This window comes from Mesocricetus auratus, unplaced genomic scaffold, assembly GCF_017639785.1.
Source record: "Mesocricetus auratus isolate SY011 unplaced genomic scaffold, BCM_Maur_2.0 Super-Scaffold_6730, whole genome shotgun sequence".
NCBI classification, from domain to species: domain Eukaryota; kingdom Metazoa; phylum Chordata; class Mammalia; order Rodentia; family Cricetidae; genus Mesocricetus; species Mesocricetus auratus.
Window position 1 is genome coordinate 109,528,769 of NW_024429184.1, and position 16,826 is coordinate 109,545,594.

At 44.8% G+C, this 16,826-nt stretch overlaps 1 protein-coding gene and 1 long non-coding RNA gene across 4 annotated transcripts in view; one reads left to right on the plus strand and one right to left on the minus strand.

The window, feature by feature from the left end:
* The window catches only part of Kcnn2 (potassium calcium-activated channel subfamily N member 2), a 358,787-nt gene that overhangs the window by 119,874 nt on the left and 222,087 nt on the right, over positions 1-16,826 (minus strand). For 2 of the 3 annotated variants that reach the window (XM_005069150.4, XM_040741848.1), the window contains exons 1-3: positions 11,603-11,730; positions 9,489-10,762; positions 8,800-8,895 (exon numbers count right to left, since the gene is read on the minus strand). In XM_005069150.4, the coding sequence (XP_005069207.2) occupies positions 8,800-8,895; positions 9,489-10,762; positions 11,603-11,624 (1,392 nt within the window). In that variant the 5' untranslated portion in view covers positions 11,625-11,730. Of the gene's footprint in view, positions 1-8,799; positions 8,896-9,488; positions 10,763-11,602; positions 11,803-16,826 lie in introns of those variants that run through there. The other variant, XM_040741849.1, reaches the window with a different exon arrangement.
* LOC110340738 lies at positions 11,551-12,049 on the plus strand. Its single transcript, XR_005875754.1, has 2 exons — positions 11,551-11,692; positions 11,801-12,049. It is a non-coding gene; the product is annotated as an uncharacterized LOC110340738 (long non-coding RNA).

Here is a 16,826-nt window from a genome sequence, read left to right on the forward strand (position 1 = left end):
CCCATCTTGCCCTCTCACGCCTCAAAGGCAGTTCCTCCTTTTTTTCTAGTTCCTCCTCTACTCAACCTGCAGACGTCAGGAACTGATCTGATGGCATTGCAGCCTTCTCATTTGCCTGCTCTCTCAGTGGTTTCGTCAACTCCTGAGACTTAAATAGTCTGTTTATGATACCCAATTCAATTCCCAGTCGAGACCTTTCTTCCAAACTTCAGATTCTCACACACACACACACATATATATATATACATATATATATATATATATATATATATATATATATATATATATATAATCAGTATAGTTTCGACTATATTGCATTGATTCCATATCCTATCCTTCAATGTGAATCTTTTTTTTTCCAATAGTGGGGTATGAACTCAAGATTCCCTGGTGGCCAGGCAAGCAAACCTTCTACTGCTGAGCTACATCACTGGCATATTCACTTATTTTTGATACAGGGTATTGATAAGTTGCCCAGGCTGGGCTCACTCTGCATGTAATACAGGCAGGACTCAAACTTGTGATCCTCCTGCCTCAGCATCTGAAATCCCAAGAGTGTGCACCACCAGGCCTAGCAAATCTTCCCCTTTGCACACCATGAACTTGGCTGCTCTAGAAAGAGCCCCAAATGTGATCTCTGCATTCAGAATTGCCCTTGCCTCGGATCCATGGATTTCAGTCTTTCTACTTTCAGTAAGGGTCTGGAATGATCTCATATCTCATCTCCACTACTACTACCACCCAAGGCCAGTGAACATCATTTCTCTCTAGGGAACAGCTTACCAAGACTGCTATGCAGCATCCAGACTAGCATAATTCCCTCAGTGTAAAATAAAATAACCCTTCTGGAACATTAAGTTAGAACATGAGTTGACTCTACTTTAAACACTTCAATGACTTGACAACTGTACTGAAATCCCTTACCTCTCAGCCTTCTGAGGGCTCCAAGCAGGTCCCTGTATCCTCTCAAACCTTGTCCGGTACCATTCCATTGAGGCTTGGGCTACATTGATTTGCTTAACACAGTGAACTCCACTTATCACCAGGGTTTTGCACAGGCTGCTACCGCACTCTGTTGGTACTGACTGCTTCTTTTCTATGTCTCAGTTTAAATCCCACTTCCTTGGAGAGTCCCACTCATCCTACTATCTGTACATAGCACCTTTGGTCCCCAATTTTCTATCTTGGTCCTTTTTATCCTCATTATTTTATTTACCAGATTTCCATGGATTTATTTATTTAATTTTTCTATTTTCTCCCTTCTTCAATAGATCCTTAGGACAGGGGGAAAAGACCTTTTAACATTATTCACCATTGATTTGAAAAGCTCAAATAATTATTATTGTTCTTTTAAGTTGTTGTTTTGCTTTTATACTTTGAGACAGGAGTTTTCTTTTTTTTTTCTTTCTTTTTTTTTATTTTAATTTTAAATAGCTTGTTTTACATGTCAATCCCAGTTCCCTCTCCCTCCCCTCCTCCCGCACTCCCCTTCCACCCTCCCTCCCACCCTATTGCCAAATCCTTCCACATAGGGGATGTCTAGAGTCTATCATTTTACTCTTGGTAGGGTCAAGGCACTCCCCTAAGAGTCCAGGCTGAGAGAGCATCTCTCTTTGTGCTATAGGCACATGAAGACAGATTGTATACCAGGGATAGACACTGATCCACAGCTCAGAGCCCCATAGGTTGTCCAGGCCTTCTCACTGACACTCACATTTGGGGGGTCCAGATCAGTCCCATTCTGGCCTCCCCACTGTCGGTCTGGGGTCCAAGAGCACTCCCCTGTTCAGATCAGCTGTCTCTGCTGGTTTTGCCAGCCCATTCTTTGCCAATTTGCTCATCACTCTCTCTCTCTGTCACTGGGTTCCTTGGGTTCAGTTCAGTGCTTAGTTGTGTGTTTGCCTCTGCTTCCATCAGTCCCAGGATGAAGGCTCCCGGATAGTTATAGACATCAAGTTCATTATCAGGAATGGGCATTCGAGGTGGTCCTTCCACTATTGCTTAGCTTGCCAATTGATGTTATACCTTTAGATCACTCGAGGTCACTCTGGTGCCTGATCTGTCTTCGATCCTATGATTCCCTCTTCCCCCTATTCTACCCCCACCCCTCAACTTCCTGTTCCCCCATGACCAACTCCCTTCCTCTTTACCCCCTCTATTCTTCCCAGGTCCCACTACCCCCCTCGCCCTGTTCCCCATCCATTCAGAGGATCTTGTCTCCATCCTCTTCTCTTGGGTATTATGCATATATGCATATCTTTTAGGTTCTTTCCTGTTTCCCAGACTCTCTATCTGTGGAAGTGCAGACTGGCACTATCCTGATCCATATCTAAAATCCATATATGAGTGAGTACATACCATGTTTGTCTTTTTGCGACTGGGTTACCTCACTCAGGATGGTTTCTTCCAGTGCTATCCATTTCCCTGCGAATTTCAAGATTCCATTGTTTTTTTCTGCTGAGTTTTCTATGTATCCCAAAGTAGTCTTACAATCACTATGTGGTTCAGGCTGGCCTTGAGTTCTACAGTCATCTTCCTGACTGTGTCCCCTGAGTGCTGGTATAACAGATGTGTAGCATCATGCCTGACTGGAAAACTTCAAAGCACTGACCATGGACTGAACAGAGCTAGACTTCACTTGAACGTGAAGAAAGCCCTCCAGAGCCCCTTCCAAACTTTTAAAACTGTTGCTTAATGATTGAATAGACAACCTGCCAGGAAGATGGTTACACCACAACTGGCTACATACTGTTATCAAGATGGCATGAAGGACCTCTCATGGTGTGTATGACACTGAATTAATGTGACTAGGGTCAGTCCCTCCTTAAGGAAGTCTGGGTTGAAATATATTTTACAGTAACCAATAGCTTATTATTCCTAAACAGGAAAGAATCCTCTCTAAAGGCATCTATACAAAACCACATTCTGGCAAAATGTGATTTCCCCGCCATTAAATCAATGCAGGCCGCTCTGCCAAGTGTGGTCTGGGACAATGACAGCCCTTAGTGCCCCTTGCTTCGAGCTACACACAAAGTAGCCCAGAAATGGGCCAGATGGTCAGGCAAAGCCACCAGTGGTAAACCTGAAGCTCTACTCTCCATTCATTTGTGATGCTGCTCTGTAAACACTCCAGGATCACTTTATTTAGTGTCACACCCATTAATAATGCAGAGATCTTTACACAGGCGGGTGGAGAAAATTAGTCCTGAGTGATTTTGTTACTACAGTATACACAGAGTCAGAAGGCTTCAGAGTGGCACAGCTAATGACAGGGAGGCCGTGGGCAATAAGGAATCAGCCACTGAATTGCTAACCACATGGCAGAGCAAGTCAGCTTCCGATCCCAGCAACCATGGAACTGAGTAGTCACCTACCTACATCTTCCATCCGCGTCTTCAATACAACAGAACCTAGGGCCAATCTAAGATAACTTCTAACTTTTTAGATTTCTAACTTTTTAGCCTTCTTCACCTTTCCTAACCTCATTCAAACTTTTTAAAGTCAAAAAATACAGATATTCAAAGTATCCATGTCTGGTCACATCTTTACAAGGATTACTCAATTTCAGGCAAACTAGATAATATACTATCTGCTGGATATAACGAAATAGATGCAAGTAAGGCTGCAAGGTCCTAAATATTTTTATCTATAAATATTTTTTCAAGAAGATAATAAGCTTTTTTAGACCTTGAAAAGACAAAAAAGTTTCTCTTATAACATCCAGGATTAAGCTTTTTGTGAAGAAATAAATAACATTTGAGAAAGCAGGGAAAGAAGTACTGGTCTGCCTGAAGGGGTTTTTGGTGCCAAGGCTCAAACATAGGGTCTTGTCAATGCTGGGCACTGAACTACATCTCTGGTCCTATCAACTGAGTCAGCAATATTCCTGCTGAAATATATCATTCTCATACACACACACACATATTAAATATATAATGTTAGAATAATGTAGATGCATTATTATTCTAAATTATTAGAACATATTATATACTGTATACATAGTATATATTAATGTGTGTGTATATATGTATTAGAAAAAACTAAAAAACTCCAGATTATTCATCAGCACTCATCGCAAAGCTGACAAAGCAATCCATAACACATCATAAAACAGGCTAGGACCCAGCTGCGAGAGAAGAACCAGCCAGGTCACTAGGTACTGATGGGAAACACCGCAAAATGCATTAACAAATAAAAGCAAGCTATACACGTATATAGCTACTTCTGAATATTTCCAAAAGGATGTGTACAACACTTAAAATTGGTTGCCTCTGAGAAATAGACTAAGTGTACACAGAATGTAACTTTCCGGTTTTCTCTAAAGTCTTCTGTGCTGTTGGAATTATGTTGTTGTAAAAAAACAACAAAGATTATCTGTGGTATTTTGGGCATGGTCTTGGAGGATCTGGATGCTCCCTGTAGAAGTGTGAAAGTCAATGTCTTTCCTCTTTACAGGGAAAACAAGGAGCCAAACAACTAGTGAGAAGGCAAACCTTCCCCCTCTTCTAGGAGACAGACAGGTCACGAAGAGCCCGTGCTCAGCAAGCCCTCCTCCTCTGTGGGGCCGTGGTTCACAAATGAAGAGAAATCTTAATTTCAATGTTTCCAGTTATAGAACTACATACATAATCCACCTCTGAAAACTGAGCAGAAAGAAATGCAGAAAAATTCTGTAATAAATGATTCAAAGGAAACTAAATATTTTGCCCGTGCTATTTATCATGTAATTACATTACCAAAGGAAAAAATACTTTCCAATCTTCTGAATTCCATAAGAACAAGAAAGAGCATGTAGCACTCCAAGGGGCCTCCTTTCTCACTTTACAATCTTGTTTGGCAAATCTAAAATTACTAAACAACTCATTTTTATAGTAAAGTTGCTGCCATGAGAAAAATGGTAGGGAGATAAAGTTGAAAAGAGTAAATGAACTCTAGTCAAACTTTCTCAAGGATAAGACTTTCATTTATATTTATTCTGTCAAGAGAAAATCCCCAGTCCTACTGCAGGGGTGGGGACAAGAGAGAATGGCTCTAGAAATTGTGATTCTGCTTTTCCTGCTATTTAACTTGAGGCATGAGGTAGACAGCTATTTATTTAGTGTCACAACAAATTTCAGATTGAATAAATAACAATTCTTAGAGCCATTTGGATTTGTCAAATGATGGTGGATCACAGAGGCATTCATTAAAGTCTGTTTATGTATATATTAACTTTATTCCTGTATTTCTTTTTCTTTTCTGGATTTGCTGATCACTGCAGACTGCGCAGCCAAATACGCATTGAAAAAGTCCAATATCTGCTTAGCTAGAGACCTTCTCCCACTCTGTTGCATTCTGTATAAGCATTCTGACAAATTAGAAGAAAGGGTAATTTCATTTTTGGTTGTGAGGAGTGAAAGTACTTAGTGGAATGAACTTTGTATGTAGCCCATGCATTGAGCTGTCTGTGGTACTGAAAAATGACCCCCAAGCTGAATTATACTGTGCTGTGCTCTGATCCAAAGCCTCCCCGTCACACTATTTTAATCCAAGCACTTGTACCCATGAGTCACCTGAACCATTTTATGTTGCCACATCGTGTATAAACATTTTATCAAAGGTCACACTGAGTCTTGCTTTCCAAGGTTCTCCATGAAAATGTCAGGGCCTCCCCAGGCTTGACAAAGGGATTCTCGTGGACAGAATGTCAGGACATCAACTAAAACGCTTTTCCCCAATACAGTGGAAAAAAACACATCACCCACCAGAGGCTCACTCTGGTTAGCTGTCACTAGCTAATCACCATAGTGATATGCCAAAAGTAAAAATAAAAGCTGTCATTTTTGATGACATCTTACGTTCAAGGGCATCACGGCCCCTGGGCTTGCAACCTTACCTCAGAGATAGATCAATGTATTTGGTATTCTTCATAATAAACCTTGACGTGGCCATTAGCCTACAAAACTACACGAAAGAAATACACTTCCCATAGTGATGTAAATAACATTTTTAAAGGGGGCACAATTAATATTTTTCCATGAAGGTCATAATCACCTATACTCAGTCTATGCCCTCTGGAGAAATGAGAAGCTTCCCACTTTTCCTGGTTCCTCCAGACTTCTAGCTTAGACTTTCCATTTTGCTAAAAAACATTTTTAGGAACTTTACAAAAGATTTTATTCATTGTGTGCAGGTATGTGTGCATGAGAGCTGGCACCAGCGAGACCCGAGGCACTGGATTCCCCTGGAGCTGATGTTACAGGCAGCTGTGCGCCACCAGGTATGGGTGCCCAGCACCCAAGTCAATTGTCTATAAGAGCAGGATGTGCTCTGACCTGCTGAATCTGCTCTCTAGTCCATCTTGTTTAATTTGAAGGAAGCCACTGTACATAAGAATACTGGAAGAGAAAATCCGCTTGACAAAAAAAATAAAAATAAAAAAAATAAAAACAAAAAAAAAACGAGTTTTTCTAAAAGCTGCATCCAAAATAACTTGACATCATTATCTAAGTCTCTGCCTTATAGTAATCATAGTAAACAAGGCAGGTTTTATAATGGCACATAGATCCTAAATGAGCCCAACTTTGAAACCTAACATTTTGTGATGTTTGTGTTAAGAACAGTAAGTTTACTGTGTGCATTCTCCACACGGCCAATGCTTGTCCCAGCTTTCCTCACTCCAGCTGTACTGTCTAGCCAACACAACAGAAATACACAAATTAGCCAAGAGGGCTATGTGTCAAGCATAAAATAATCTGTTAAAATACTTTGTATTTATTAGTGTCTGTATGTTTCTAGAATTCTTACACTGTATCAAAATTCTAGGACACATGATTAGTACCTGGCAGCTCCTCTCATACCTAAGTCACCTCAAAAATCTCTCTAGAATTATTTAAAACCTCATGCTTTTAAGAAATCACTGTTCTTCAGGAGAACACAAGCAGCCTCCCCCCCCCCACCCCATGAATGCTTCTTTAGTTGTGTGCTTTCAGGCTGACAAGTAAGTCAGCACCAGCAAAGCTTATGAAAAAAAAAAAACCGTAATAGGCAAGGCCTCTAATTCCAGCATGGATTCAACAAAACCACTCTGTTCTCCATGCAAAACATTCTAAGTCGTTTAGTTCTTAAAAACCTAGAAGAAAATCTCAAAGCAGCATTGTAAGCTCAACCCTATCCAAGGCTTGTGCTTAGAGGGGAAACACAGATGAACTCTCTCTACTCCTCTCTCTGTGCTTAGAGGGGAAACACAGATGAACTCTCTCTACTCCTCTCTCTGTGGCAGCAGCAAGGCTCAGCAGGAAGAAGGCTGAGGGTACAATACCTGCGTTCAACTCTTACCTCCTGACCTGGCAGGGCTGTTCACTTCCTCTGACTGCTCCTGTCTGTAAACTAAGCCAAAGGACCATCCCTTATCTTCCACTCAAGTCAAAATGACTCAGGCTTAAAGCACAACAGCGTACCATGGATGACGTCTGGAAGAATCTCAGAATCCCACCACCATGAGCACTGAACTAAAGACAACTCTATGCACTGTCCTAATATTAAAATTCAAGCCCATGCACCTTAGTCTATCATTACTCACTCCAAATACTCGCTTTTTACCCTCTTTCTCTAAACTGACCCCTTCAAATACACTCTTGCCAAAGTTCTAACAAATAAGGAAGCAAAATTAAGTCATTTTTTTCTCTTCCCTTGGAGTTAGATTTATTTTTATTCTGTTTGGATAGTCATTAAGATTGAATTCTTCAACTGGGCATGGTGGCACACACCTGTGATCCCAGCACCAGGGAGGCAGAGGTAGGTGGATCTCTATGAGTTCAAGGGCAGCCTGGTCTACAGAGTGAGTTCCAGGAAAGCCAGGGCTACACAGAGAAACCACGTCAATAAAAAGCAAAAGCCAAAACCAAACAAACAAAAAGATTGAATTCTTCTGTCTTTACTGTGGATTTAGTAATTACTAGTTTGAAGAATAATTTAAGTTAAATTGACAGCAAATAGCCTGACAAATGCATACCATATGTTCAAAGCAGAATAGAGATATAGGTTTCATAGTCTTACCAATGATTAATGACGGCTCAAACATATTCTTATGAATTCTAAGCTTGAAAAAATCTCAGTCTACTTTTTCAATTCTCTAGTTATTGAAAGCCCCCAAACTTGAATACTTGTTTGTGCGTTGCCTGTGGGCTAGAGAAAACAATGGAGACTCATCTTTTGCAGGGAGAGTGGATGCTGCCAATAGTCAAACTGGACAGGGGAAAGCAAGTATTTTCTTGTTACAAGAGCACCTGAGGGCAGTTTCTTAACTTTCAAGTGACATTTAAAATACAGTGACTGTGGCTAACGAAAAACTAAATTGGTAGTTAAATAAGCTGCTGTAAAATGTGTTAGAGAAAATGGGTGGTGCTTTTCTCATGTTGATATAGGCTAGTAATACCGTGAACTTACTTTCTTATAATTATAGGTAATACCGACGGGCACAGCCTCCCCTGATGACTTACTCATTAAGAAAAGGTATAGCATTACTACACCGATTCAGGATAGTTAGTGTGTATCTCTCCTTTAAAAACATGTGACCTATCTACAGAAGTTGGGAAAAATCTTAAGTCTCAGAAAGGCCTGTGTGGTTCTATGCTGTGTTGATCGCTTTGTTTTTTATCTGTCTGAAAGGGCAGGTTCTGACACAACACTGCATGTCTCTTCTCTAACCCCAAGCAAGGACACAGCGTTTTAGTAAAGGCCCCTGCTGTCCTGCTTTCCTTCCTCCTGCACTGTCTGTACGGCTTGGGGTTATTGAAAAAGCAGCGGAGCCTGTGTTACCTGTATTTCCCTGGCGTGGTACACGATGATCAGACCGAGCAGGATGATCGTGGAGAGACTGATAAGGCATTTCAAAGCTAAGGAATACAGCGACGCCTGCAACACAGTTAGATGGAACACTTTAATTGAGAAGCACTTTGAACCACCTTTCAGGCCCTGAGAGTCAGTTCCAAGCACGTGGACCTGAACTCAAGGTAGCGAACGCGGGTGGGGGGTGATCTGTCTTGGCTCTGGGATGCAGATTATTTGGTCTCAAAGCCAAATGAGAAGAGCCAGGAACAAGGGAAAACTCACAGCTTGGCTTCTGGGTCCGCATCACCAATGACTAAAACGAGGCACCTGACTCGCTAAAGGCTAGAGAAGTTCCTCCGGAGTTTCAGCACTTTAGGCTGAAAGGTGCCTCCGAAACTTGAGCACCTGCAGAGGAGAACGCATGCTTTCCCTACCGACTCCCGAAGCCACTTATTAACATGCCTAGCCGCCGTGGATACTCAGCACCCGGAGAACTTTCCTCTCCGAGTTGCCCAGCTGACTATGCCTGTGCGTCCCAGCTGCTTCTGCTGCTCGGATAGGCACTCTCGATGGTCCCGGGGACACTTGCAACTCGGTAGGCAAGGGGATCCCGCCGGCGCCCATCCCAACCACCTGGCTCCCACTCCGGAAGGGTGCTCAGGGGCTAAAGCCCGTACCTTGTCATAGGCGCCCCACGACAGCTCGGTCTCGATGACCATGACCACGATGCCGAACATGCCGAAGATGAGCGCATAGTCGCTGAGCCGCTTGCGCTTCTCAAACAGGGCGCGCCGGTGGCCCAGCTTGTAGCCGATGTTCTGGTTCTTCTTTTTGCTGGACTTGGTGCCGCTGCTGCTGCCATGCCCGCTGCCGCCGCCGCCGCCTCCAGTGCTGCCTCCGCCGCCGGTTCCGTAGAGCGCCAGGTTGTTGGAATTGTTGTGCTCCGGCTTAGACACCACGATCTCCGGAGCTGAGGAAGAGGCGGCGGCAGCAGCAGACGGGGAGGACGCGCCACCACCTACTCCCACGACGGACGCGGGGGGCTGCAGGGGCTGAGCCTCTGAGTCCATCTCGTGCAGGTTCCGGCGGGACGAGCTCAAGTTGCTGAGCGGACGCATGACGCCCCCGTTGTACCTGCAGCTGCTCATGGCTATTTCGGTGAAGGGGTTGCTCTCGCGGCGCGCCTGGGGTTGGTGATGCTGGTGGTGCGCCTGGTGCGGGTGGTGGTGGTGGTGCGAGAGCGGGGGCCCGGAGCCCAGGCTGCCCAGGCTGCCCGTGGGGCTGGCGGCGGGTTGCAGGCTGTGGCACTGGTGGTACTGGGAGGCGGACGCGGGCTGCTGCGCGTACTGCTGCCGGAGCGCACTGGCATGGCTGGACGGCGTCAGCTCGCTCACATTGAGCTGGCTGCCCCGGCGCGACGAGCAGCAGCAGCAGCACGAAGAACCCGAGAGCGGCGAGGAGGTGCGGGTCCGGAAGGCGCCGCCGGGCGAGGAGGTGCGGAGCAGCAGGGACAGGTTATCCCCCGCCCCCGCCCCCGCCGCTGGGGCACCGGAGGAGGCGCAGCTGTTGCACCGGAGGCATGGGCTGCTACCACCGCTGCCCGGCTGCTGGTGTGCGAGGTGCGGGTGGTGGTGAGGGTGCGGGAGGGGCGCGAAGGGCGCGCAGGGCTTGTCCTGGCTCTGTTGCTGCTGCTGGCAATGCAGGTGTGAGGAGCGCGGCGGTGGCGGCGGCTGCTCTGGGAAGAAGCCGCGCTGGAACTGCAATGGGGTTTCCATGTCAGGGCTGTTAAAGCTGCAGGGAGACCAGGCGGTGGTGCACCCTGCGCAATGCGTTATGGTCGGGAGCGGGGACTCCTGCTGCTGGTGCGAGGAAGGGCCCATGCCGGCTCCGGTAGAATCCAGGCGGCGAGTCCGATTGGTTGGGCGCACCAAAACAATGGGCATGACATCACCTGCGGGGACCGAGACTGAGTTTGCGGCGCGCGCGGCTTAGGGAGCGTGTGTGAGAGAGAGGTTGGGAGGGGAATCTGCAGAGTGAAAACCCCGGGGGGCGCAGGCCGGCTCCAACCGGGGGAGGACACTCGAGGGCAGGATTCCACCTGCGGATTCCGCGCGTCCCGGACCGTGGCCGGGGAAACTGAGCTTCCCCAAGCATAGCGGCGGGCTGCAGAGATGGGAGTAAGATGCCTCTCGCTCGACTGTCACGGCCGCCTGACTGATGCGGGACACGTTAGCCCCAACGACCTGCCTGGGGCGCTGCAGCACGGCTGGCCACTCTGGCCATGGGGCAGGCGCCAGGATGGTGCGAGCCACTCCCCCCCCCCCCCCCGCCTTGTAGGGCCACAGGATAGCACCTGCTCGCCCCACTCCCTCTCTCCCGATCGTCCTGCTGAGAGTGGGCTGCAGGCGGCTGGCCAAGTAACTGCGGGGGCAAGGCTTTGGGTAGGGGTAAAAAAAAAAGTTTGGCGACTGCCTAAGCGACTATATCAGCAGCGTTGGGGGAAAGCGAGCGCCGGTTGCCCGGTTTGGCCTCTGAGGGATCATATCCGATCCCTAGCAGGGATCTGTCCCTATCGCCTAGCTTCCCGGGTGTCAGAATTGGGACTGGCGGCGCTGTGGCTCTAACTGGAGAGCGTTGCAGCGCGGGTAGGGTTAACCTCGCGACGCCCGGGCAGGGGGAGGAGGGGGCGGGGCCGGAGGAGGGGATCCCCGGCGTCCGGGGAGGAGCCCGCTCGGGTTTCCCGGGTCCCCCTGGCGGGGGCGGAGGGCTTTCCCCACTAGCGCCCGCTCACATTTGCGCGTTCTCCGGAACATGAGGGGCTGGCGCCCCTGGCCGCCGGGTCCGGGGCTCGGGCGCTCAGGCGGTCCAGCAGCCTGAGTGGGTAGGTCCGAGGAATACCTTGGTGTTGCAGACGAGCCTTGTTCCAGGGTCTGGGGACTGCTTAGCCACCGCAGACCCCCAGCCTCTCTGGGTTTTCCTCTTCCTCCAGACCTGCAGTACAGACACAAAGCAAAGGCGGGTCACTAATGCGCAGACGCCAAGCATCTTCGTTGTCGTGGCCAGACTGCAGCGGCTGGGCAAGGGGCCTCCTGAAGGTTGACTGATGCCGGTAGCCATCTGACTGCCAATTATACCTTGGTGGTGATTCGAATGAATAATCGCTGCCCTTGGACAGCGACTTTCACTAGACTTACATATAATGATTAAGTATCCTCTCTAATAAACCAGTAAAACTGCACTTTGAATTTTGCCGTGGTGTGTCCTTATTGAGCTATACACAAACAAAACGGTAGGAGGTCTTTTGAAGGCTCTTGATTGATACTCTATCATTAAGTCTAGCATTTGTATTTTTTTGTGAATTGAAATTCCTGTCTTCCTAAATAAAAAATAATATGAACTTTGCCAATTAAATGTTTCAATTTTAAATTGTGAATTCAATAGTTTTTACTATGGAGATTGCTAACAGATTAGATCAAGACATTAAAGCGAAAGTGGATCGCTCTCATTAGGTAATTGGAATTCTCAGCTGGATCCAATTTCTTGACATTCTACTCAGCAGCTGCCCTAAAGTTGCTTACCTGGTATCTTGAAAGTGTGTGTTTGTGCTCAGTGCCATTGAGTAAATAATTTATTTCTGGATATTCTTTTGCAAGTGTGTTAAGCAGTTGAAAATAGACTAAGAAGCAAAAGGGAGAGAATTCCTTTTAGCACTATAGCCTTGACAGGAGATAATGAATAACTGGGGCTTGGCTTTCAATAACCTTGATTAAGAATTGAATTTTAGTGACTAAAAAAATCAAAGGCATTGTTCTTATTGTCTATTGTGGGAAACAAGTAGTGTTTAGAATGAAGAGCTTTGTTGAATTCTGAGAGCAGCTTACAGTGTGCAAATGCACATGGGAGGGTTGTTACTGCAGAAAATCGAGTGAAAGAAGGGTGTGGTTGCTAATGCCTAAGACACTGCACTTGGGAGATAGAGACAGGAGGAACAAAGGTTCAAAGCCATCCTCACATTCAAAGTGGGTCTGAAGCCAGCCTGGGCTCCACAAACAAGGCTGTCTTGGAAAACAAACAAAAAAGCTGGGTATGGTGACACATATACAGATGTACATTGAATGCTTCCAAATCATTTACCTTAGTCGGAAAATATTTAATTCAAGCATAACCCACCCAATATCTCTTAGTGCCCTTTGCAGCAAATTGTATAGGCTTTTTCATTGCTTTCCCAGGTGCTTGAGTGGGATGTTTGACTCACCTTTATCTCTAAATACTTCAAGGAAGTATATCAAAAATTAATATGTTCATCACCTGCTCATAAATTTAGAAAAGATTTCATAGACTTCTCCCCAAATATCACAATAGCTATTATGCATTTTAAATTATACATAAGGCTCTAGACTTACTAAAATGTCATAAGGGAAACAAAAGCTGCATCCCCTTGTGTTAAGCTGACTTCCCCATTATCACAGTTAAAGCTTCTCACGGGCTTCAGGAAAAAAAGTGAACAATATTGAAGCTTGTGCTCTCAGCTGTGTGTGTGTGTGTATGTGTGTGTGTGTGTGTGTGTGTGTGAGAGAGAGAGAGAGAGAGAGAGAGAGAGAGAGAGAGAGAGAGAGAGAGAGAGAGAGAGAGAGAGATTTGGAGTAGTTACTGAGACATGAGCCCTAAGAGGTGAAAAATATTTAAGCAGACCTCCGGAACACCAAAACTCAGATTGACCTACTTCAGCGTGGCCAAATTAAGAATTTATAAAACAATAACATGAAATTCACTATGACTATATATAGAGAGAGAGCAGGCCAATGAGATACTCATAGTCTTCCATTAGAGTAAGCTGATCACAGTTAACAGCGCCTTGCTAACACATGCCTGTGCCTGAAAAAGGCTGGAAGTCCCTTACAATCGTGGAGAAAATGGGCTTAGAAACAGAACAGTTGTTTCTTGCTTGGTCTGAAAGATGCTTGGGCACCTTTGACAATTGCCATGAGTGATGACAGGTGCCAGGTTAAGACATCCTTGTTATTATCCATGTGTCTCTGATAGATGCCTTTTTAAAAAAAAATACAAATGAGTTGATTTCTCCCTGTATGGGTCTAACATTTAACTCAAAGACCAGCACAAAAGCTGCTGTCATATAAAAGGACAGTCACTTGGTAATGTGCCCAAAGGAGAAGAACATCGTAGACTGGGCTGACATCCAGCCTCTGTCTTCAAGAACTTCCCTGAAGAGGCCCACATAGAGGTGGCTGGGTCAAGAAGACAGCAATGCGCCGAGAGAGGCATGTGCAGTAACTCAGGTAACAAAACCTGGCAGGGCCCTGCCATCTTGACTTCCTGTATCAACATGGCATAGCTAACACCAGAGAAGTCAACAGCAACCAAGCTACTGTTCAGCTGTTAGCGTGGCTAGAATTCGGCCACCGGGTGAGTAGAAGTGAGTGATGGTCAAGGATTCAGGGAAAAACGGGCAACAGGAAGAAACGGCAATGTGGGAGCTCAGGTTGATGCAAATATATACAAGGGAGTACTTGTTGTGTAAAAGTTGTATTAAGTCTGGAAAAATCCTAACAAAATAGTGCATAAAAATATAAAATGTAGTGAAAGTATAAAAATATTAGCAGCTGAAGTACTGGTTAAGTCCCACCAGATGGGGCACGGAGGGCAGGGTGCTCCCCGCACCATCACTGCATGCACATTTAGACCCAATTACTGGAGGCTATGCTTGGGCCCACAAGGCTCACCCGGAAGGAGCCAGGGGTTGCATGCTGCGTAAAGGTTCAAAAGAAAGCAGCATGAGCAGCCCTGGATGTTAGGGGTACCTGCCATGGGGGCTGGTTTAAGGGTAGATGACGTTTTTTAAGTTCATATGCAGATGTTTAAAATACAGTTACTCTGACTGTGTGAGAATTTGTTCCTGTATACTCTCAACCCTCAAAGTTCGTTAGAAAACGCAGATATCTACACTATGATTCACAGCAGTAACAAAATTACAGTTATGAAGTAGCAACAAAAATAAGTGTATGGTTGGGGGGTCTCTACAGCATGGGGAACTGTGTTAAAGGGTCGCCGCAATAGGAAGGTTGAGAAGCACTACTATATAGGATTATAGGGATAAACACAGCAACGTGAAGCAATTAAAAAGTACAAAGACAGTACTTCTTATGTGGATAGTGTCTTGTGCTCATACCTGCCAGGAATTGGGAAAAGAGGGGGGAAGGAAAAAGAGACAATACTTAAAAGCAAAGATCTGTGGTTTCCATTGAGAAGCTTTCACACTTAGATTTTTTTTCCTCCTTTCTATTAAGGCAAGCAAGTGCTGGAATTCCCCTATATTAACACCAGAGGTCACAGTCACCCACAAAATGCACTTGTAATCTAATCAATTATATAGTATCTCCATTTTAGCATCCTTTCTTTTCCTTTTCTTGGCCATAATTCTCTTTTTTTCTTATGCCCTCTAAGAGTGGCTTTTCCAGATTTGTTTTCCATATTTGTTGCATGTCAAATTTGTGAACAGTCACACACTAACATGACCAACCCCTAAACGCACAGTCATAGACTGGATTCCTGAACCACAGATGCCTAGCTTTAGAAGCTTCAAATGCTTTTACTCCTCTGTCTTATTTTATTAAAATTCCTCCTATGTTCCTTTTTTATTATTTTCTTCTGTTTAGGAACTGTCTGTACTTTCTTGTTCTTTGCCCCTTAAAAAGCAGGACTCTCTTGACCAAGGTGTTTGGAGCTTATTTCCAATAGGCACTCAAAACAAGAGAACATAATATCTGTTGCCTACACTGCATGGTTGGTGCAAAATTTTGAATTAAAAAGTAATCATTCTTGAGAATTGCTTTTTTTTTTTTGCTTGTCTGAGTCAATTCTTTGATAGTGCTGAACTCAAAGGCTTTGATAAGATACAGCCTCTCCGAACTTATTGTCCTTAGCAATAGATTGAAGGGAATCAGGATAATATCAGTTGTTTCCTTAGTACAGTCTCAGGTTTCCTGAAAGATAACTATTCAAAGATCCACAAAACATTATTTTGCATCATATATTCCCTAGTTTCACAATTAATACATTATATTTGAGGCAAACATTAAAATATGTAGTTTTGATGCCTGTATGCATACCTGTCATCATAAAGTATTAACCTATTTTCCAAAGGCTAGTTGGGCCCCAGCCATTAATTAACGTTTCTAATGATTTTTTTTAATTCTCTTCATTGTCTTCTACTATTTCTTAACTTATTAACCTAAATACAAAAGTCCCAGAAATGTTAGCAAGGCACAAAAGGTAAAATCATGTTAATCTTGCTAGCAGAATTGAACTCAGGCTACTTATCAAATGGATGAAAAGGCTGAACTTTTTGAGTAATGGTGGTTTTTTAAGTCTGTGGATTTCATCAACATGTATGCTATTAGAAACAGAGAAATGGTGAGGGAAGGTGGGAGAGAGGGGGACCACTATTTAAAACCCAATGGGTTGTACAAAACTGTTTCTTATGTGCTGTTTTATTTGTATCTCACGAAAGTCCAGGCAGAAGGCAGAGAAGGTTTTTGTTATCTCCATTTTGCAGGTAAGGAGAACACCTGAGATAGTGTCTTCCTACCTAAGGTGACACTGGGGGGCAGCAAGGACAAGCCAGATCTCTATCAGTTTTTTTGGGTCTGTGCAGGGTGTCATTTTCACATGCTAGGAGCCTTACTCCACAGCTGAATAACACGTGGGCTGCATCCACTCAAGAATGGAGAGTGATCCGTCTGAATGTTTTCTCACTGGCTCTTCTATCTGCTGTGATCTTTATCCTCTTTCTAGCTTCATATGATCAACAGGATAATTGAGGGAATTTAGTAAAAGTGTGGGGGAAATGGAAGAACTTTATGTCTGCTGGTCCAAGGTGCTTAATTAAAAATATAGAGCGAGATACAGGAATAGAAGTGCTTTTCTTTGTAAACAAACAACAGCATGATTCTGATATGTTCACCTACACTCCATGCTCTTTCCATGACTTAGCTACC